We start from the raw sequence: 23,608 nt of genomic DNA on the forward strand, positions 1-23,608 counted from the left end.
TTATGGTTGATAAGCACTATTCAATAATCAGTCATCTTTCACAACCAAAAGTGACAAGTGACATCACTATGTGGCAATTTGACTTCTTCTTAATTTTGCAAAATTGTTATTGTTTGTTGTAAACTATTGTGAGAATTAGTCAAATCATCTTTGATACAGTGAGGTATATGCAAATACTTACTTTGAAAACGCCAGAAACTGTAGAACAATTTCATTGACTTGTAATGGGTCTGCATCTTCTCTCTGTGGGTGAAAGGCCACATAGTCATTTGGATCAACAACTTCCGGAGGATCACCATCACGATCCCTGATTTCTGGAAATCCTGCCTGGTACAGTCTGGCATAGGCTGCCCTGGTTAGTGATGGTCCATTGTGCTGTGAAGGACCCATAGGCATGATGGGAGCATGCACTGGGGTAAAAGGTAACTCTGTCAGCTGATCTGGGCTTTCATTTCTAGCAGTGCTTGCCTGAAAAACATAAAAAATTTCCATTAAACACAGGAACAAATATCAAAGCTGTGCATTAAAATAATTCTGCATATATGAAGGAGTATAAGCTTGAAATTTTTATGTAAACTGTAGATCTACTTTCACTAAGTATCTTGGTCTTTGGCTTCTGTGCTGACTTCATCTTGGTGTATTTGAGGAGAGGCAGACCGGGGAACAGACAAAATTTGTACTCATACTCTGTCAACTACAAGCCAGATAGCCTGAAGTCTTTTCACATGAGAGTTGCCAAACAAATAGAATATAAATCCAAAAGTACAGTTGAATTGTCCTGCATATTATGTGAATACAACAGTAAAAACTTTTACTGTTAAAGGTAAAACATTACAACTGATATCAGAAAAAACTTTCAGAATCAAAAAGCAATTTGTTTTTCTTTCCTTTTGCTTTGTTCAGTAAAGGCCACTACTAGATGGAATTGATACAACAGCATTGATGAAACATAAAGTTTCCTATTTCTATTTTCTGAATGAACAATTGCACAAAGGCAATACCACTCCAATGCTAATGATGGACTTGTCATCTGACAGTTAAAGGGATATAGTCGTCGGAACTGCGCTCAAAGGTCGTATGGGACCCATACGACCCATGGCAACAATGTATCCAAGGCACAATGGTGATTTTGAACATGTCTGTCATAATCTATCATCGTATAATTTAAATGTTGCAGCTATGATGATGAGGTGCATCTTGATATCGTACACAAAATACATTGTTTGTAAACAAGAAACTCGCACAGGCGCAGTTCCGACGACTATATCCAGTTAACTTAGACACCATGCTCTAGCATATACTGTTACATAGTATTTATGACAATTTCATCCTTTGTACCAACTTTCCTTGATGGTGGTCCCTGACAAATTTCACTAAATTCTTCGGACATACACTCTACAAATTACAAATCTATAAATTAGATTTATTTCTAGAGGGCGCTCACCTCTAAATGTTTGATTTCCACTGGGTACAAGTTACCTATCTGTGGAGGGACAACTTGTATACTGGAATAGATAGGTTGTGAGCTGTACATGTGTTGTTGAGGTGTTGGCATTGATGAAACACCGATCACTGGTCCAGTAGATCCTGGAGTTCCAATGTATCTGTAAAATGAAGGTAATACGTATTTATTGACAGCTATGAAAGCCAGGTGACATGTACAGTTGACCTTGTCTAATCTTTAGGAAAATACAAACAAAAACTTGACCAGAAATAATATTGGTAAAATTGCATTTAATGGGTAATGTGCCTTTGATGATGTGGGAAAGGTTTTCCAATGCTAGTTTGCTATTTATTACCTGTGAGAGAATACAACATACTTTTGTCATACTTAACTCACAGGTAATGATTCTGTAAATGTAACAATGCCATTCTAGGCTTTGCTACATTATTTTCAATGAATTGCAATCAAAAGCACAGAAATAAGGGCTTCTTACCAAATATGACAACTGATGAAGAAATGTATGATAACAAAAAAAACTCTTGACGCAAGATACAGACTATGTTGGCAAGGTGAACACTAGGCATTTTGACACCATGTTGGGAGTAGAATAAGATTTCTATTTCAAACATTGGAACCTTAATGAAAGTATAATCACTCTTAAAACTGCGCAAAAAAGCCGTGTCCATATGGAAGTCACCATATGCAAATACAATCTGACTTACGCTCTAGGAGTTCTTGGACTGCTTTTAGCGCTGTAAATCGGTGGACGTCCTGATGGTAATGGTGTGCCATCAGCCAACACAGCTCCCTCAATACCATTCATTTCATGGTGCATATCCATACCAGTCTGGTATTGTTGTGGTCCTACCTCCATTGGTAACTCCTTGTGTTACAGAAAACATGTATTAGATACAAGCTACTGATAGCTGTCATCTTCCTTTATTTGTATGGTGTGCTGTGCGATCATTTCAAAACTGGTGGATTCACATTTAATAAACTCATTAAACCCCAGTTGGGACTTAATCTAAAAATCTAGCAACATATTTATATAACGATTGTAATTTCAACAAAGAACAAAAGACAGAAACACCTCATTATCTTCTGAACACCCTAGTTAATCCCGATCCCTAGCCTTATCAACTCGGGGTTTAAATGAGTCAAGTTGTTTGAAAGAATTTCTAATATCGTTCACATGATAAATGCTTTTTTTCAGATTCGATTTAAAATGTCCGGAATGGTGCACAATCATCATTTATTGTTCATCAAAACAGGTAATGGTGTTATGCTAATTCAACTCATCAAGTGCAGGAAACTTCAAGCGTGTTGTAAAACAAAGAACAACAAGAACATGTCTGGCAAACGAAATGAAACACAAATGATTTGGAGGAGAAATAAAGACTGCACAATTAAAAAAAACATGTTACGATATTAAAACAACAACTGTGAGAGCAAGTCATGAAAAACAACAGTATACATAAATGGTGGTGGACATGTCAGTTGAGAAATCAACATATGATCAAATCACAATGTTTTAGTTCATATCACACATAAAAACATCAACAAATTATACCTCATCTGCAAATTCATCATCCTTATATGGGAAAAAAACATACAGAAATCATTGTATTAATGGACATATTTCAATTTTCATTCATATAATTTTCTTGCATCATACAAAAAAGTGATAAAATAACTGACTTCATGCATACACTCTTGAACTATTAACCTGGTATGGAATGTATTGTCAAAGAGTTTTATCACCTATTTTGGTAGTACGGTAGTACTGATACTGGTTACGGTTTGGCAATTAAAATTCTTCATCCTTCCATGACAAAAGCTCCTGTAAAATCTAATACCATTCAATTTTCACAATCTTTCGGGTTTGCATTGAAAGTAACTGTCAATCAGATCAGAAAAGGTTCAAGAAAACAAGATTTTGATAATGAAAAGTACATTTCTTTTCTTGAAATTGTGAAGAAAAAATTGCCTTTATTTTTGTATGATTGATCTGGTGTGACTAAGTTGTAAATATTTCCTCATCACGAAGACCTTGCAAAGCCAAGATGTGCATGATGTTGTCTCTGAAGTCAGCCATATTACTACTTTCTTGTAAGTTAGGTAGAGTTAACAGTGAACTATGTATGCAAGGGCTAAACCATTCTTGGCATGCAGGGTAGGGCAGGATATTGCTTACCAGATGTGTAGCAGTTGACCTGTAAGAATCAAGAGCCTGTCTAGTACTCTCTGATCTCATTGACGCAGCACTTTCTGGTCGTAAACCAGGGCCATCTCTCTGTGCAGGACAAACCAATGTACAGTGTAGACAAAAGATCAAGGAGATAGGGAAGCTGACATGTAACACACGGCAACATACTGGATTGTTTCCTCATTTGTATCTAAGGTGATCCCCTTTTAAATTGTAAGTTTGTAACTATTATTCATTTGTTTATGAGTGAATGCAACATTTTCAGCTGACACAATAAATAACTGATTACAATGTGTTTTGTTGACCAACATTTTGATTTTCTTCTGTGACATACACACACGAATAAATACACACACACATACAAAATATACATATGATGAGTACACATACACACACATACGGTAAATACACACACACATACAAAATATACATATATGAATACACACACACAAATAAATACACACATGCACACATACATACTGGTACATACATACACACAAACATTGGTACGGAAGGATGTAGGAACGGAGGAACAGTCTCTAAACAAAGACAATAAAATTTCGGGCAGTCCAGTAAAATTTTAAAAGGTAGTCAGAAATGTCTGCATTTTGACACTGCAAACAAGCATTTCTGTAATCAGCAGACTAACTTTCTTTGTAAGTTGGGAATTTGACAGGTGCTGAGCAAGCAGAAATACATTACTGGTAGTCAGACCTTACAGTACTTTACAACTGACTGAAAACTGAACAAATATTTCTTGAGCTATTTGACCTCTGTCATGACTTAAATGAAGCCAATGATAATACTTGTTATGGACTTTACCTTGCTTCTGAACATGAACTGAATTCTTCCTGGGGCAATTTTAGACACTGATACATCTGACATTTCAACCTCTGGGTTTTTAAACATGAAGACACCATCAGGGTTTGGTAGTGGATCTCCTTGTAGCTGAAGTACCACTTCAGATGTTCCCTCTTGAGAGAATGGCGTCCAAGCTGCCCATCTCAATGCCACTTGTCTAGACTGAGTTCTATTCATACTAGTTGATTGCTGAGAACAGAGAAACAGTTATATTTGATGGTATTCACATGTCTTAATGAGCTATTTACTGTGATTATTGATTTTACTCTTAACATTACGAGATCTGTGACATTATCAATTTAACCTTCATGACGACAGGCTATCCTCGTTTCTGTCCTTCCAATACAACGGTCAATGACCCATCTAAATATTCAGATTTCATACTTTCATATCTGCACAAAACTATCTACTTCCAGCATCTACATCCAAAACTAGTGAAACAACCTGGTCACCCCTATTCCATGTAAACAGGTCCACTCTAAGTGTTGATAACAATGGGTTTGGGTCAAACCATGGTAGTGAAAGTACATCAAACAATCTACACTGTATCAGTGTGTAATTTGAGATAGCAGTACTCATTGACAAAACTAGTTCAAATTGTTACAGTCTTCACATCGTTGAATGCATTGAAGATTGACTGTTTTCAAATGAGATTCTTAGTGGCCCTACACTGCACTGTGATAACGACTGTACAATCAACAAGAATTTCTGACCAAAAATTTAAATTTTAAATTCTTTGTCTATATTTCCTCAGATACAATTTTACAATATCAAGGATTAGCACAGGTTTGGACATACCAACTGGTATAGATTTTTATGGATAATTCTAGAGGATCAGGCATATACATGTAGGTAGATGAAAGTGTACAATATTATCTGCCATGTAAGTTTGGATTTGACTTACCTTTCTATCTGTCGTAGACAATGGCACACTTAGCATATATTCTAATTGAAAGATAATGGCATACAGTGGAACATCTAACAGTTCTAACTTGACCTTGTTCTTCAGTAACAATGCTGTACTCAGGCTCTCTCTGTCAACAAGGATGAGTGGATAAAAATTTTCACTTTTTGTTAACTTTACTAAAAGCCAATAGTTGCCTCAACATTCAGTCATTCAGTATGTATTGTTACACAAGTCAGCGACTGATAAACTCAGCTGCCACTCCACTCTTTTTGCTACTTCATTCTTTTGCAAAATTTAGGTCCAGTTGGAGTTTGATATTTATATTTCAGAATCAATCCTACAATAACACCTATGTCAAAACCATAGACCGCAGGACATTTTGAAACAGAGTAGCTTTCTATTTCTGAAAGATTACCAATCCCTAACAGAATTTTGATGCCCATGTATGAGAAGGTAACCTTAATAGAGTCTGAGATGAGCGACACGATTGTGTGTTTACATTTGACATACATGTATTTCATGTCTGAGATGGTCCAGCTATGGAACAAACTACTTTATGTTTGACTCATCTAACAATTCTTATCCTTAACATCTGTAACAGTTTTTTCAATACATGAATATGGACTTTGTTGTCCAGAAAAACTTTATAATTAGAATAATATGCAGTTGTACAAAACCTGTACTACATTGCTATGCAGCACATTATTGAAGGACACTTTTTTCTCAATGTTTTGTAGTTACAGTGTTACAGAAGTATTAACACTGTTGCATTAAACCTTTAAACCAAAAGACAAACTACCTTATTGAACTTTCTATCCAATCATAGTGCATGAGGTCTCAAAACTTACTTGAGTTGAATGAAGTGAATACTCTGAGTGACAAAATATCACAATTTCTTTCAGTGAATTTCCAAATCATTGAAGTTTGTTTTTGTCAGCTGTTTATCACTAAATGTGTAAAATTCGACGAAAATGCCAAACTGAAGAAGCACTCAGGATAGAGAATCACACAATATATTGGATTGCAATTATCATAATATTCATATGTATCCAATAATTTAATGAGACAATTCTGAGAAATCTTCTTATAAATGTAAAACACTGTCAACTAACTTGGATCCTGCAGAAGCTGGTCTGCCTTTACTTCGTCTCATACTACCACGTCCACCTTTACTGACTGCATCTGATGTCAGTAAGTATGTCTGTGGTGGCTGTACATAGTCCCAGCCATTGTGTATGCCAACTTGAAGACGTCTTTCTGTCACTTGAACCACACCAGTGTCTGATTGGATGTCATCCTATTATGTGACAACAGAGTATACACATTAAATCATACAAATACTTCTATCACAGGGACACATTGTGATCATTTGAATCAGGGAGATTTCTTTCATTAAAAAAAGATTTCTACAGTGCATCTACTTACAGAAATGCCATTTTGTTCCTCTTTGAGAACACTGTAGTGATGATTGTGATGGTAACTGTATGTTTGTTACAACATCTGGCATTACCTGCTCAACACTGACCACCGCTGACAAGTCACTTTCATGATTGTGTTTATCACTGCAATCAGTGATTGCATCCTTAACATGTAACTTTCATGTTTTTGATCAGAAAAATGGTGGACAAAACAAAGGAATGTTTGCAAAAGATTTCTCATATATTTACTTTGCACAATACATTTTCAAAATGAACTGTGTGCTGATTTTGGAATCAGTCCTACTGAATTGTAATTAGTTTCCAGTATAAGCTTACCCTTTTATTAAGATTTAAACTGCTTGTACATTTGTATAACTCTTGGCAAAACTAGGGAATACTGGGTCTAAGCTAAGTCCTACATTGTTTTTTCTTCGGTCAGATTTTTTTTCTTTCTCTTGGCTTACTTTGTTTTGTTGGTTTTTTTTGCTGTTTTTTTGAAAGCCAATAAACAACATTAAAGAAAAAAGTCATACCACATGTACCACATGTATATTTCTTTCATAATGATGAACATTAGACCCATTATCTCTAGGTGTACTAAACTTTCACCAAAAAGCATAGTTTTTCAGGCTGAAGGCTAAAATTAACTAGATGTAAATAATACCACTTACCCTCGCCAGTCTGTCTGCATTGAGAAGTTTGCACACTTCATCTTCAAACTTCTCAACAGTTGGGTAGAGAAAAATCTGAAGCTTGTCTAAAACACAGGCTATCTTGTTGGTTACAGGTCGGGGTCGACGTAGGTTATCTCCACCTGGTTGTCATGGTAATGGAATTAACACATTAGAAAGTCTGATTCTCATTGCTAGGAGTAAAATCCTTCCTTTGTGTGCCCTATTATTGAGTCTTAAGATATTCACTGTGTCACAAAGCAAATGCACGACTGCAAACTGAAAACCATTGATAACTTTCTTGAGAAAGAAATATTCAACAAAATATGGTTTGCTGATTTAACGTCAGGCTATAATTCATTAATATACAATGTCTTGTAGATCATTTAATTGGTATTTAATCAATGACTATCACAGGTTGAACACTTGTGACTGTCATGTGACCATCATGTGACAAGCAGTAGCATTAGTTCATTATGTAACAAACCTTCTTGTTCAGCTAAACCCGGAATGACTTCACTGGGTCCACAAATGATATTCTCAGGAAGAATGTGCATGATTTTTTGCATTAGTTTATGTGTTCTTATGGTGTAACATATGGTACACTCTGCTATCAGTGTGATTTTCTCATTCTCTGAAAGAAAAAGTACAAATATTTATTTTAGTATCACACAATGTATTCAGGACATTTTACACAGAAATACCAAATGGATGTCAGTTATGTTACAAATTCTGTTGAAAGACTATGCATTGTTAAATGGGATAGCTGTTCAGCCTGACTTACACTTGAATTATTCAATTTAATCCTTGTGACGTTTGCCAATTAAAGTCATTTCTTTCTCATGGCAGTATGGGACAGCATATAGAACTTAAATCTGAAACTGTAAACTTGTAAATTCTATCGCAAAGAGGACCATCGGAGACAAACAAAAGTCAGTGTGATTTCACAGTTGTAAGTCACTGCTTCTAGCGTGTCAGAAGCTCTCCCTCTATAACAGCGCCCTCACTGGCAACAAAGCTAGTCCTTGTTACTGTTGAGCAGTGCCCTCAAGTAACTCTGCACTCCTTTGCCATTTGGTTTGATAGAATTCCACAGAGTCACCAGTATACATGTGTATGTGTATCTTTACATGTATAACTATTCATCAGATACACAGTATTTCCTCTGAGTTTTAAGATATCCTAGCTAGCTGACTTGAAATGAAAATTTATTTGCCAAACAAGAACTTCCTTTTAATATACTTGTCATTTACTTTGTACAGTAATGTCCTATAAAGATCAGCCTACCAATCTGATAGTCATCTACTGTCTTTAATTTCTCACACATTTTTGCTATTTCTCACATTTAAAATTAAGTTAACATGACTGATACTTCTCAGGTTGAAGTAAGATGCTTCCATGATAAAGAATACAATCAAAAAGTCATTCATATTTGAGCATTCCTTGTAAGGTTATGGAGCCATACACACATGTACATCCTAACTTTGCAGTGATGGTACATCAGCATTATCATGGAATTTGCCTAATCTAGGGGCAGTTCACCTCATCAAACTGGATTATTAGTCACCTGTTGTGTTTTGGCACCGGAAACACTTTCCAATCCAATCGTGTTTACCATATACCTGTATGTGTATCTGTAATCTGTATCTACATCAATATATTGGAGTGTGTGCATGTGTTTGGTATGATATTTGAAATGGACACAATACATGGTTTTACTTGTTTCTTCTCTAAGGCTTTTTCTTGAAATAAATATGCAATAGTTGCTTTCTACATAATAAGTGCCTGTGTGTGGGTGAATGTATATCTGTATTTTGAAAATGCTGCTTACTTTCAATATCATCGTCCAGATAGAGTAAAGCCCTTGGAGATCCATGGTAGACGTCAATTCTCTTGACTGGCTCCGGTGTTGTTGATGATAGATCACCTAAATTAGCTGAATATAACACAGAAATATATTGAAAAAATGGAAGGGCAATGAACATGTGAACGGAAAATTCGTAAATCCTTCATGTTTTTTTGTTGTTTTTTGATGTACCATGCTAATTGTTTTCAGTTACTCTAGGTCATGATAACAGGCACTGGAAGCTTATTGGTGGTGTAAAGTAAGTCATTATTTATATTGATTTGATATTTTCATGTGAACATACCCTAAAAAGGTATGATGGCACTCAATTTAATCCAAGTGAAGATCTCATTGTTTACAGTCAAATTAAATGATTTAAATCAACGAGAGGATGTCTCCAAAATTACAACACAGTGAAATTAAATGAAAATGCAAATTAATGCTTTTGCAGTCTCCTGGATTTGAAACTGAATTACTTGTAATGATGTCATTATACAGAGAGGTTTTGCCTTGACAAAGTGGCATATGATAGTCTTTCAATTAAGAGATACATGCATTATTCTTGCTGGGCTTTGCACATACAAAATGTCTGATTCAAATGTCAAAAGTTTGTCTGAAAACACGTGACAAATTTTAACTCTACCTGTGTCTCAATCAAATATTAATGTGTATTGATGCATGCACAGTCACAGTGGACCAGAAACACTGGTCATATACAGGCATACATGTACGGGTATTATCACATGTTCTCAGGAGAATATGTCAAAATTTATACATTATTGAATTACCAATGTTTTCAGAGTGATATTAAGCGATGGTTTTCACAAAGACCCTGTGCTGAAAGAAACAATAACTGCAGAAATCCATTTTGATGTTATGTCTGTTATAATCCTTCTTCATCTGTTGTTCATAAAAAATGCTAACAAAATTGCAATGGACCAACTACTTTCCAGTTTGTTGTAGTTAAGATATTTTTTCAAAATTTACTTGCAAAATGACCTAAGACCTTTAAAACAGGTTACGTGGTCTTGCAAGGCTGTTGAAATGTAGAGTCTAGCTGATGAAACTGATCACAGTTTATACTTTCACTGATGCTGTTGCAAGAAAATTTCATGAGCTAGTGCTGATTTATGATTAGACATAGCTAAAGACTCAAACCCTACCAAACCCTAGATTAATCCTATTTCTACCAGGCTCCATTGACAAACAATAGAAATAAATACAACTTGGGAGAAAGAGGATTCATTAGATACTAGTGATCATCATGATTTCATATGCTAACACAGCATCCTCATCCAAAACAGCCTGACATATTAAGACTGGGACACAACATTTGCCACATGCTAATCTGGTATTTACCAGTAGCCTGAAATGCTGAGACCTACCATTTTAGTCCTATTGCTATGCTAAGCTGCTCTTTAATTATAAACTGTAATACGTAGCACACTGGTATTTGCCGATGGCATTACGACCAGTTTTAAGTGAATATATGTTCAGTGCAATTTTTAACATCAAGTAGGTGAACTTGATCTAGCCATCACTTTTTCACTTTCTACTATACTTCTTTCATGAAGTGTCTCAATTTGATGTTTAAAACAGACATTTGGTTCGGCTAACCTCACAGGCATGGTGATGGAAGGATACAGTGACTACGTAATTTTAATAACATGATGCTACATTTTTCTCCAAATTGTCTGCCACACAATTTGCACTCAGATCATGTCTGTGGTCAAATCTAGACCTGATTCTTTTATGATACATATACCTACTCTATGTCCTACGCCAAAACAACAGTATTGTGTTGACCACAATTCCAATGGAAGTTGAACTAGGACAGTTTTTCCCTTTGATGTTTGATGCAATTATACTTTAATTGACTGCAGTGGGTCACCAATCCCTTCACTTTTATCATTGAAGTCCATTAAAGCTTGACTTACACTCAAGTTTCAATAAGAAAGATACAGGCATTTGTGTTGATACGTGATACAGTATACCATTATATATATCATCCAGTCTATGGACAAAGAATTCATAGTCAATGCATGTGTACTGATAGGCTGATCACAATTGGATATTTTATCCCTCCTTTGAACTGAACTGAACTACGAGTAATTGTATACTTGCATATCCCCATGGAGTACACAACTACAACACGGATTTAGCAACAAAATAAAACCAAATATCTTACTTGTTTTGAACGGCCTGATGATTCCCCAGCCACATGATATTCTCTGGATTTTGTTTTTCTTTGTAGTGATGACTCCAACTATCTCAACCACTGCTATGATGTTATTGTCATTTAGAGAAGTGTGGAAGTAGATGGGCTGTGGACAGATGAAAGTGCATTCTTACTTGTTCATCAAATCAGAAGATGAGTTACATAAAATGAAAGAACAGTACCTCTATATATCAAGTTTGTAGGGAGTTTTTTATTGGTTGTTTGTAGGGAGTTTTTTATTGGTTGTTTTAAACCATTAGTGAGATATAACTAGAAAACAAGTTGCAGTTCATCATACTATGGAATTGAAATGAACTGCATTATCATGCAGATAGTCAAAAAGTTTAAAAGACAGCAGAAAATTTAATGATATAATATACAATTGTGACAGTATAAAAGTATGCAATTCATATTTTTTTAAATTTCATAAAAGTTTATTTTTATATTTGTGATGTATCATATTGTGCCGTAAATATACGGTAGTATATAGTAAAAAGCAATGTTGTGTTACAATCATGGCTGTGCAGTACTTGTACTTTAATGCCTAGTCATCCAGTGAATACAGGATTAGGCATGTACATAATATTTCTCTCAACTTTCAGTTTCATGGATATAAGGTGCTACATGAAGGCAATCTAACTTACTCAATTGTAGTATTCATGAATCACAGAAATGTACCATAATTCATAAAATTACTGAAGTGTACCATATTTCATATAATCACTGAAATGTACCATATTTCATATAATCACTGAAATGTGCCATATTTCATATAATTACTGAAATGTGCCATATTTCATAACATTACTTAGATGTACCATATTTCATATACTGTAATCACTGAAATGTACCATATTTCATATAATCACTGAAATGTACCATATTTCATATAATCACTGAAATGTACCATATTTCATATAATCACTGAAATGTACCATATTTCATATAATCACTGAAATCTACCATATTTTATATAATCACTGAAATCTACCATATTTTATATAATCACTGAAATCTACCATATTTTATATAATCACTGAAATCTACCATATTTCTCTGTCAGGGTATTCAAATGTAGCAGTGAAATGATAAACTATCATGCCAGACTGGAAACCTTCCGCATTTTACTTTCACAGAAATTTTATCAGCACACTGTCAGTTCAGTTCTTAGAACTTACCACATTATACTGTAATCTAGCATTCTGAGTTGATGAAGTCTTGATAGGTTTTGCAGGCCCCACCCATGTTCTTCCAAAAAACTTCTTATACGTAAGATCAAAGAGTGTAACTCGCAGCTCATATTCTGTGCGTTTTCCAGTTCTTTCCTGTAAATTAATAACAGGAATTTATTTTTCAGGTGATAGAATAATAATGTAGGTTTCATGAAACATCAAGCAAACTAGAAAAGAAGACAATATTTTATTAAAGGGAACATAACATTTATCTTGTGATGCACTTCTTTGTTTTTTTCTTATACCATGCAGGAACATCCACCACTCTTTTTTGTATTGTCATATGTTAAGGATGGAATACATTCAATACTCTCTTATTGTGAACACAATCTACACAATCTTAAAGGTATACTGTCACCTATTCCAATATTGCCACAGTTACCATGGAAAGAGAAAATCTAACCAATCACTGATTTTAAGCGGGTGGCCGCTTTTTAAAAATAGCGCCCTCACATGAGCATTTTGAATACCAAGGAATGCCCCTTTGACCGTATATTGGCATATTTAGATTACAGGTGACAGTACTTCTTTAAGGTGCATGGTATTTATTGTCAAAAGAATTTAGAGGTCTGGAAAGATGATTAGGATGCATGGAATTCATTGATATTCTTGAGATCACCAAACTTGCATCTGGTACATGCATTTAACCATCTTGCTTTAATCAGAAATACTGCAACATTTAGTTGTGAGATCTCACAATTGATAGTACTTCACAGGTAAAACTGCACACTAAATAATGACAATTGTGCAACAAACATATGCTGCAATGTATTAATAGAGTTAGAGCATGTGTGGAAGCTGTATCATGTATGTACATGCACTGTGTGTCCTCCGGCCTAGATTGTGTGAGGTGTTATAGCAGTACAGAATAACTTTATTTTGAAAGGGATGAAGTGGCTGCCTTTGGACATCAGGTTTGTATTTTTTGATGGGTCAGTTACACTTATCAGGATTTGAAACACAGTGAAAGAATGTCAACTAAACATATCCTATACCCAACATATAAATGTTCAAGTCAATGCTAATAATGCACTGGGTTATGGTAGCTGTAGGCAGTGTGCATAAACTAAGGCATTCAAAAATTTTAGTTTTGTTTCTCATCCTAGGTTTCTTGAAAAAATAATGAGGCAACTCAGTTTTTTGCTTTCTTTCTTTTTGTGCTCAAAAAATCTGACATCTGATGCATGAATAATGTTCATTTACACCATAGACCCTGGCGCTAAAGGGTATGTCCTGGCATTGTACATCAATAATCGTGACAATATGATGTGATATGTTTACTGTTCATGATTGTACAGGGTATGCATATGTCATCCAACAGAAATGTTCTACTACACATACATGTAGCATAGTCAGTTTTAACAATATGATCATTCAAGGGAGGGTGGTTAGTACAGATCAACACACATGGAGCAGGGATGTAGAAAAATTTGGTTACAAGTGGCAAAAATAAAAGTATAGGCAGTTACAAGTAGTGTACGTGCACATAAAGTTTGTGCAAATGTCCTGATTTTTACTAAAACTAAATTCTAAATTTTCACAGCCAGCAAATTTTAGCTGACAGCTGGTTAGTCTTTTTGTCGTTTCCAGATATTTTCTACATCCCTGATGGGGATGAGAAACAAAACCTGATTTGACCTTACAAACTGACAGCCTTGGTGTACACCTTTAGTGGTACAGTACTACTGGTTATTCTCAATATTCATTATTTGGTTTGTAGTGTGTTTTGTTATGACAATTTCTATATTCCTTGACAGAAAATTCAAAGAGAGAGCAATTTCATAAAAGTCAATGTGTCTTGTCAGTGATGCCAGTATCAAGACACAACTAACCAGACATTGTACAAACAAATGTCACATGATATACAACAACTGGTCTCATATCAGACTGTATTGATATTCAGCTTAAAGGATTTGTAATAAATCAACAAAGAGGAACTACTGTTTAAAATCATGTCATTCTTTTATCTTACATAAATCTAGTGTTAAAATCTTAAAACCAGTCTTCATTTCCTGGTCTTGCATTATTTGCTATTGACAATGACTGATCTGTAATAATAGTCCTCTGTTCTCCATTGAATTTATGCAATTAAATTTGTTTCGAGATAAATGAGCTAAATAACCCCTTTCTTGTAGTGCTTTTGGTCAAGACACATTTAGATTTTGTTTTTCAACCTTGTACATGTTGATCTGGACTTGCTGCATCAATGTTTTTTACACTTCCATAAATAAAAATTAAACAAAAAGAAAATGACACTGCCACACATATCAGAAAATATTATTATCTGAATGACCACACACATACACACTGTTTGAACAATGATCTTATCGTTGTTATCTTGCTGCATGTCAGGATTACCATTGTAGGTAAACATTCCTGGTTGCATTGATTTCATATCAGTAGTTAGATCATGTCAGCAAAAAAATGCCAATACAAAATTGTAAATAATGTCATTGCATCAGTTTCACAACAGACCTTACAATACATATATCATATAGGAGAAACAAAGCTACGATTTTTGCAGCCTGACTAAATCCTGACTGCTTCCTCTTATACAATTCAAACCAGTGTTTATCAGATACCATGTCTGATCTTTGACAGTCTGTATGTTGCAATTGTCATGGTAACACACGTATATAAAACACAAATAAATAAACATGTACTCTTGCCTCTGAGAATCCATGACAGACAATCCATATTTGACGCAACTACGGTATATCTATATAACCATTAGAAATAGTGTTTATGAGTCGCCTCAATTAGTGATTTGGTAGGCAATTTATATAATGTACATTTAATCTTCTTCAGCGGAAATTGGTCTAAGTTATCATGTTCTGCATGCTACATGAAAATGTTCTGTAGAATTACATCGTACACTCTATGCTTTCTAGAAATTGTTTCAAAACATTAAAGTTTGTCATGCTCATTTCATGAAATGATTAATGGAACATGGTGTTATTTTTTGTACAATTGAAGCTCCTAGCTGTTATGACAATAAACATTTTGACAATAAACACTGCACCTGTCAAAGATTAATTTATGGTATTTTCATTATCTAGAACAGAATCATTAACAATATCTCTTGAACGTTAATTTCCAATTTCAGGGCTAATCTTTTGCTCTCCACATGAACTAAGAGTGTATGCTTCATGTATGTACAGTGAAAGAATATTTTTGGTGCCTTTTTGAAGCAGTCATGACAGGACAATATTAGTAAAATTCATTTTACTTGCATTTCAAGGCCTCAAGCCAAAACACATACACTGTATAACATACATTTATGATAGGAAAAAAAATTCAAGATACTAAGCAATATAACAGTATTACCACCATTACCATTAAAGTTATGAAAATGCTGTAACAGTGACATTAGCAGTTTACAATGACATTAAAATCACAGTAATCACGTTAATATTTAGACCAGTTTAAAAAATTGTAAAGTTTTATGTACAGTCATTAGATCACATTGAAGGAAAGCTGTTTCAATATAATCTGCATTTTCATCTGCATGCAGTGAACTCTGCTTGACCCTTCTGGAAATATTCTGAATTGTACGGCAAAATTTGATGTCAGACCTGATACAGTGAGGATTGGGATTGGCAAGATGATGTGATAAGTTGTTATTTACATATGGCCAAAAAAATCAGAATATCATAGCATTTGACAAACATTGAATTCAATTGTATTATATGTATTTACTTGTACTAATATATCTATCAGTGCACTGTTATAGAACAGTTCAACTTTAAACAGACATGGAGATACAATGTGTGAATACTTTTTGTATGTCAAGTTCAATAATACTAGGCTAGGAAAAAATGTGTGGCATATTCAATAATTGAACACAAGTTTTATTTGCTTGTCTTACAATTTGAAGCTGGTTTTGATATTGTACCTTTGATGGAATTATTTCAAATGACATGTCATGTGAAAATGTTAACCAGAAAGGAGTGTACTTCAGGTGATGACTGACAGCTACCTGTCACTCATGACTAGATATGCTGACATGTTCAGCCATTCAGTCTGAATTCTTCACACTGTTTAGATTTACAAACAGACACAGTTGCCTAGCAACATGAATGGAGCCAGCTTTGAGAATGCTTTGAGAGCCATTGCACAGATAATGGGCAGTACACAAAGTCTGGGACTGTGAATGTATAGTAGATATCATTGAATACTAAGGGTATGATCAATACAAAGTGAGAATGACAAAAAACAGCAAAATTTGGATCTAAAAATAGCAGTTTGTATGGTATATTATATTACCTCTAATCTGAACTCTTACTTGCATGACGGTTTTAACGAATGCAATTGTAATCCTCATGCACTGACAGTCTCCTTTTCTAGGCTTAACAGTGAAAAGTACTTCTTAAATTGACAGGCTGTCTAAAAGCATGTATTATTAATGCCTTTGTAAAATAAACCTACTTTTAACTCATCAGCTTTTTAAGGTTCTATGAATTTTTCACCTCATCTCTCTTCTCCTGTCAGAATGGATTCTTGTTGATAAAAGAGAGCAAAACTAAGTTGTAAAATTGTTGGTATTGAATCCAACTGATAGGTATGGGTAACATGTTATGATAGGTTCAGGTCAAAGTGGGAACAAAATTTGCCATTCAGCTTTTCATTGACTAACAGGAGAATTATCTAGAGATTTTGAGACAGTGAAAATATTGTAAATTAGTACCGCGGTACATATAATTTTGCTGTGAACTGCAAATGGATACAATGGATTGCAAATAACAACACCAAGACTTCAACTTTTACTAGGATATACAACTGACACATGAACAAAGGAAGGAAAACTATTAAAAGCATAAAAGGGTGGGACGCCTGATGAACTTTCTGAGGTCAGTGATCTGTTGTCTGACCTTATTGATTTTTTTCAGGTACTTATTGACAGATGTGGTTCTGGGTGTTGTGATACTTGAGTGTTCCCTACATGTACCGTAGACCAAGGGTGGGGTCCTGTATCATCCAGGTCACGCTTGTTTTTTTGCAACATTCCTGTAAATGATCTAATAATAATGCAGTATGGAAAGATATGTGTAGTGCTTTCTTGATAACTAAACAACCCTAAAAAAGTTTTTAAAAAATCCTTGTTCCAATCCCAACTACAATTCAGCACGCCTGATCATTTCAATTGTAATTCTGATTTGGTTTTGAAAATGGCATATTCTCTTTTCAGAAATATCTTCAGGTACATTGTACTGTAGTGAGCATCAATGCAATGTCAAGTTTAATAATGGGATTTCAGTAAATGCATTCTGCCATTACAAATACTCAAAACAATTATCTGATCACTGTTATTACCCCCAGTATTGGCACAGTTCTCTTTGTTTTGAACCAATACTTCATAAAAATAATCCATGCCGTATGGAATTAGCAAGCACCCTATTTCACAGGTAAAACACTAGAGTATTGATAGAAGGACAATGGTAAAATCTGAAACATACATATGATAGGGTTTCATAGTGTGTCATCATTGATGCTGGTTTTAATATATACATTTTATAGTGTAACTTTATAAAGTTAATGTCTTTACCAAAAGTCAGTTGAATCTCATTATGTACATTCACAAACTGTTCAGTAGACACATGTCAGGATCTATCATAACCAGTGATATGTGACAATAGACAAGACAAGACTAAATTAGTTTTATTGGTTGTATAGAGATACATTTTGTTAAGAATTGAAAACATTGAAATGACTGTCTGAATTTTCCACCAAAAATGCCGTCTGCAATACTACTGCTTGGGACAAGTCAACTGATTTAGAGAAAAATACATTTGAAAATATTGAGGAAGAGTATTGACTCAGACTGTGTGGTTCTCTTTCAAGTAGACCACAATTATTGCTGAGTATACCGTACAATTTGTTAATATTGCCTCCATCCTGGTCATGTTTACTGCAAATATCAGCCTTGATATTTTGCAGAAATATCAAGACATACATGTTAAATGTCATCAGTTTTGAAGTATTCCTGAACTACATTAACTCTCTGCACATGCTGGTTACAGAGAAATTTTAAAAGGACTTTGAAGAACAAGGATATTTCAGTCATTGAATACAGTAATAGTGTGTTGAATCTTGTAGTAATACCCTTCATATTATGCTAGTTCCACTGAAGTTCTTGTCATTTTTTGAACAGGTTGCAGCAAACATTTAAAAAGTCACAGAGTTTAGTCTACCTCCACAAAGATGGTGGAAAGACAAAAAAAGATGGTGGCCACATGGAATGTGATATCGTGCATGCAACATCTTCTGACATGGCAATTCTCAGTGTAAACTTCAAGATGGCCGCTGCATACAATCATGATTATGAGAATGTAGTTTTTGAGTAATCACAACTGCAGGACCATATTGGACAATAAATAGTTCTTCTTATGTGACTTTGTTTTGTACCACTACAGTTTACTGAGATTTGGAGATAAATTTTCACATGAAAAGGTAAATTTTCACATGAAGTGTCTACTGATAGAATGTCATGCACTTTTGGGGTGAATCTATTTTTTTACAATGTACCTGGGGTACGTAAATCAGTACATATACTGGTATTATGCATGTCGTAGTATTAAATAAGAGCCCAAAAATTTACATTTGTTGCGGTCATTATAACATTTTGGTCCTGGGTATATGTGATAAATCATGAATCAGTATATTTGTATCATTTTGTACTATGTCAGACACTTGACTTCTCAATTGCTGGTACCGATACAGAAACAGCTCATAACGTTGATCACGATTTCAAGTTTGTTACTAAATATGGCTGCATGCGCGCGACTTTCGGACGACGCTGCCTGAAATTTGGACAAATTTTGTTGTTGCAGCTTGGAGTGTGAGCCATAAATTCATACATTCATAAGTGTGACCTTTAGTAGCCATTGTAACACTAGCACGTTTTATTGTTGTCTTTTATGCGGATAAAACGGACAAATATTTATTTATGCATATTAATGAGAGAAAACATGATGTCATTTGCGATCAGCGCTATTGTGTCATGAATTTTGATCGAACCTAAAACAACACTTTAATTAAATCCATGTAAGTGAAGCTCAGATGTTTTAAGGATGTACTTAACATGGAATCTTGAATTTTTGAACAGGTGCAAAAATTTACGGATTTTTCTGAAACTGGTAACTTAACACAGAAAGAGAAACATTTAACCTTTTGGGCAATGTTTTGTTGGTTTTTTTTTAATCATGATACACATTAACCCTTTGAGCGCCAAAGTTGATTTTTTTCACTGTTACAAAATATTCCCTTGTCAGTTGTTTCAGATTTTCACCAAAATTTTGATAAAAACCTGTAACCCATGAAATGTAATGTCCATTCGGTCCAAAATTATCAAAACAATTTTGGAAAAATTCACAAAAAGTGGAAAAATGTTGCACTAAAATTTCGGTGGGAAAAATTACAGCACTCAAAGGGTTAATGAATTTTCATTAGGCCTGAACACTCCTAGTATACATACCCTTTGTAATTTGTTCAAGGAAATGAAAAATTGCTATTCATGAGATTGTTGTATGCTGGACACACACAAAACATCTCAATGTTCAGGCTCACAGTACATCTCAAGTGTTACTTTACACAGTTGCTCACTTTAGAGAGAAGAACTAAAAACAAAATACACATACTTTGATTTGCTGCTGCTAAGAATAACCTCGCTGACCTTTCAGTGAGAGAAACAAATGTGAAACTCTGTGCTTATTTTATATTTCCCTGCTACAACTACAACTGTGATTTTTGCAAAAATGTTTTTTTGTCATATTTTTGTGGTACAGATTGTGTTAATATTTTAGTATCAACATTCCATGTTTGCATGCAAAGAAGAAAGATTTATATAATTGACATGCTATACGACCATGTTAATATTATTCTGAATGGTTTTGTTGGGTGAATTTCCAGTCTTTTTAATGTGCGTAATAGTACTGTTGAACTGTTTCCGGATTCTTCACACCTTTTTGAAACGTAACTTCTTTTTATCCTTGTTGAATCTGATGTGATTTTGGTGTATTTTCTAAGTTGTGTCTTGTGTGTATGCTTTTTTCTGTCATTTTTTCTAAAGATTTGTATTTTTATCAATTTTTAATCAATCAGCTTATCTTTAAGTGGCAGCTAAATGTAGTGGGCAATGTTGACAATAATTATATATGAAGAGTTCATTTAAGGTAGTGTATGCACTTCGAAAGTGAAAGACTTAAAGTTTTGCTCAAACTTTCCTCAAGGAATATTTCAACCATTCTCTTTCAAAATCAAGAAACATAGGGCCAAAGTCCCTGAAGCTACTATAGACATGGATACAAAATTAAGTATTTCCTGACTGTATGAAATTATCTCACTAAGGTCATCCTAGGGACTTGTAAACCAAATATTAAAGCTGTCTGACCAGCGGTTTTGCAAGCAACTCAACAGTTGACAGAGCTCTGTTGAGTTATGTAGAGAATAACCTTTTGTGACACATGTATTGATGAAGAAGGTGGATATCTTTGATTAACATTGTGAGTTCTGTTTAATAAGTTTTTTTTTTTTTTTTTTTTTTTTTTTTTTGTTGTTGTTGTTGTTGTTGTTGTTGTTGTTGTTGTTGTTTTAACTCGTTTATTGCTTTTATGAAAGTTTTACATTCTTATTTGAACAAAATTGGTAGCCATCTTATATAAATTCTCCCCTTTTGAAAGCAGCTTTCCTTTCAGTAAATCAATAATCTAAATAAAAATATCAATACATAACTGGTTGTAACTGGGTGAAAAACATACAGAATAGTATTAAATTTTTTTCTTTACTTGTCTTTTACAAGTTGTGAGAAATCACTTTCATGTTCTCTTAATCGCACTTCGGCGTTAAAAAATTCAAATAAATTAATATTTTGCAGCTTATTTGTATCTTTGTAAAGCATCCATGACTTATAGATGGTGAACATTGCTACTACTATAAGAAGATTAACAACTTTGTTTTGATTTGGTAGACCACATAAAAGTGTCTTCAAGGTGATCTCTACATGAAAATGAAAGTTTTGTAATAAAAAGGATTGAAAGTCTCTCCAGAAAAGCTTAACACGCTCACACTCTATGAACATATGACAAAGGTCATTTGTTGACATACAGATCTGACAAAGACTGGTTTCCATTATTTTCCACCTGTACAGGTTTAAACCATGTGGAAGTATGTCATGTATAAATTTGTACATAAAGTTTGACAGTTTTCTTTCCTTAGTTACAGTTATAACTCTGTTATACCATAGTTCTGACCAATTAAAGTCATTTCCTAAATTTAAAACTCGATTCCACTTTTTGGAAACCCAAGGCTCGACAAATTTTTTACGAATGAAAGACCAATAGTATTCCTTTGTTGTGATTTTGTTGACAAATTTTCGTGAAGAAAAACCTGGCAGAAAAACAGAGGCTGTCAACAAGTTCAGCGGCTCTGGTTGCAAAATAGAAGTTGACTGCTCTACTTGAGCACGCCAGCCAGCTGGTATGGCATTATACAACATAAACAGCTCACATACAAAATTTGACTTGTCATGAATATTACATGAAAGCCATCGTATACGAAAACTACCATCAGTATCAATGACGTCATTTATTAAGAAAATATTAGACTCGACCCATGATTTGAATAGTAGAACTTTACCCTTAAATTGAACATGTTTGTTACACCAGATAACTTGTTGTACGATATCTTTTGCATTGTTGACTGGTGAACAGCCCCCACCAGCCTTGTGCCATGCGATGATGGCATATCTATAAAAGTCCGGGAGACCAGGTGTGGCCGGACAATACTTTGAGTCATCAAAATTCATGTGAAAATCATTTTATCAAGTCCTGCTCTATACAAATAAAACAGGGGAATGCATTTCCATGAAGGCATAATATTATCGGAGTTTTCTCTCAGAAAACGTGAAATCCAAGCAGCAAGGAAGGAGTTATATTGAGAGAATACGTCATACATTTTTAATCCACCTTGGTTATAATCACCAATAATAGTTTTGCGCTTAATTTTGTCGAACTTTGATCCCCACAGAAAGTTAAAGAAAATTCTTTCTAAACGTTTGAGAAAATCTTCCGAGACAGTGCAGATATTTAAAAGAAACATGATTTTTGCAGCTGCCAAGGATTTAATAACAGTAATTTTGCCAAACAAAGTAAGGTTTCTATGAGTCCAAAGATTTAGAGTGTTTTCAACAGATGACAGTTTTTTATCTAAGGCAAAACGAATCCCATCATACGGGTTACTTGAAAAATAAGTACCAAGAGATTTTATAGGTTCTGTTGGCCAACGTATGCCTGCATGGGAGTCTTTTATATTTTTCAAGGAACCAATCCACAAACCTTCAGTTTTACTGATATTTAAAGTGGGGCCTGCTACTAAACTAAAGTCGTTAACAATACCTAAAACCTTAGTTATTGAAGTTTTATCAGAAACAAAAATGGTAGTATCATCAGCTACCTGGGAAATGCGTATTTCTTTTGATAAATTTTTTGAGTAGCATACCCTGATTCCATTCATGTCTTTTTCAGATCTAATTTTAATAGCAAGAATTTCAACGATTAATAAGAAGAGCAAGGCAGATATGGGGCAACCCTGTCGTATACCTCTTTTAAGTAGCAATGGTTGTGATATCCATCCATGATTCAACACACTAGCTTGACAGTCATTATACAGGACTCGAATAAAATTAATAAAATTATCCCCAAAATTAAACTTCTTGAGAACATTGAACATAAAATTCCACTCAACTGTATCGAAAGCTTTTCGAAAGTCAAGAAAGAGGACAGCACCTGGTAAGTTTTCATTATGTGTAT

The 23,608-nt window shown here is 34.4% G+C and overlaps 1 protein-coding gene across 5 annotated transcripts in view; it reads right to left on the reverse strand.

Moving 5' to 3' along the window:
- The window catches only part of LOC139136607 (nephrocystin-4-like), an 81,706-nt gene that overhangs the window by 26,244 nt on the left and 31,854 nt on the right, over nucleotides 1–23,608 (reverse strand). For 3 of the 5 annotated variants that reach the window (XM_070704371.1, XM_070704367.1, XM_070704366.1), the window contains 12 exons: nucleotides 12,750–12,896; nucleotides 11,542–11,677; nucleotides 9,339–9,443; nucleotides 7,995–8,141; nucleotides 7,508–7,650; nucleotides 6,531–6,715; nucleotides 5,416–5,545; nucleotides 4,473–4,700; nucleotides 3,639–3,737; nucleotides 2,167–2,327; nucleotides 1,445–1,604; nucleotides 182–468 (listed from right to left, as the gene is read on the reverse strand). In XM_070704371.1, coding sequence (XP_070560472.1) covers nucleotides 182–468; nucleotides 1,445–1,604; nucleotides 2,167–2,327; nucleotides 3,639–3,737; nucleotides 4,473–4,700; nucleotides 5,416–5,545; nucleotides 6,531–6,715; nucleotides 7,508–7,650; nucleotides 7,995–8,141; nucleotides 9,339–9,443; nucleotides 11,542–11,677; nucleotides 12,750–12,896 — 1,928 coding nt within the window. Of the gene's footprint in view, nucleotides 1–181; nucleotides 469–1,444; nucleotides 1,605–2,166; nucleotides 2,328–3,014; nucleotides 3,036–3,638; nucleotides 3,738–4,472; nucleotides 4,701–5,415; nucleotides 5,546–6,530; nucleotides 6,716–7,507; nucleotides 7,651–7,994; nucleotides 8,142–9,338; nucleotides 9,444–11,541; nucleotides 11,678–12,749; nucleotides 12,897–23,608 lie in introns of all 5 variants that reach the window. The other 2 variants (XM_070704368.1, XM_070704369.1) reach the window with 2 other exon arrangements.

The sequence above is a fragment of the Ptychodera flava genome, chromosome 7, assembly GCF_041260155.1.
Source record: "Ptychodera flava strain L36383 chromosome 7, AS_Pfla_20210202, whole genome shotgun sequence".
Lineage (NCBI taxonomy): Eukaryota > Metazoa > Hemichordata > Enteropneusta > Ptychoderidae > Ptychodera > Ptychodera flava.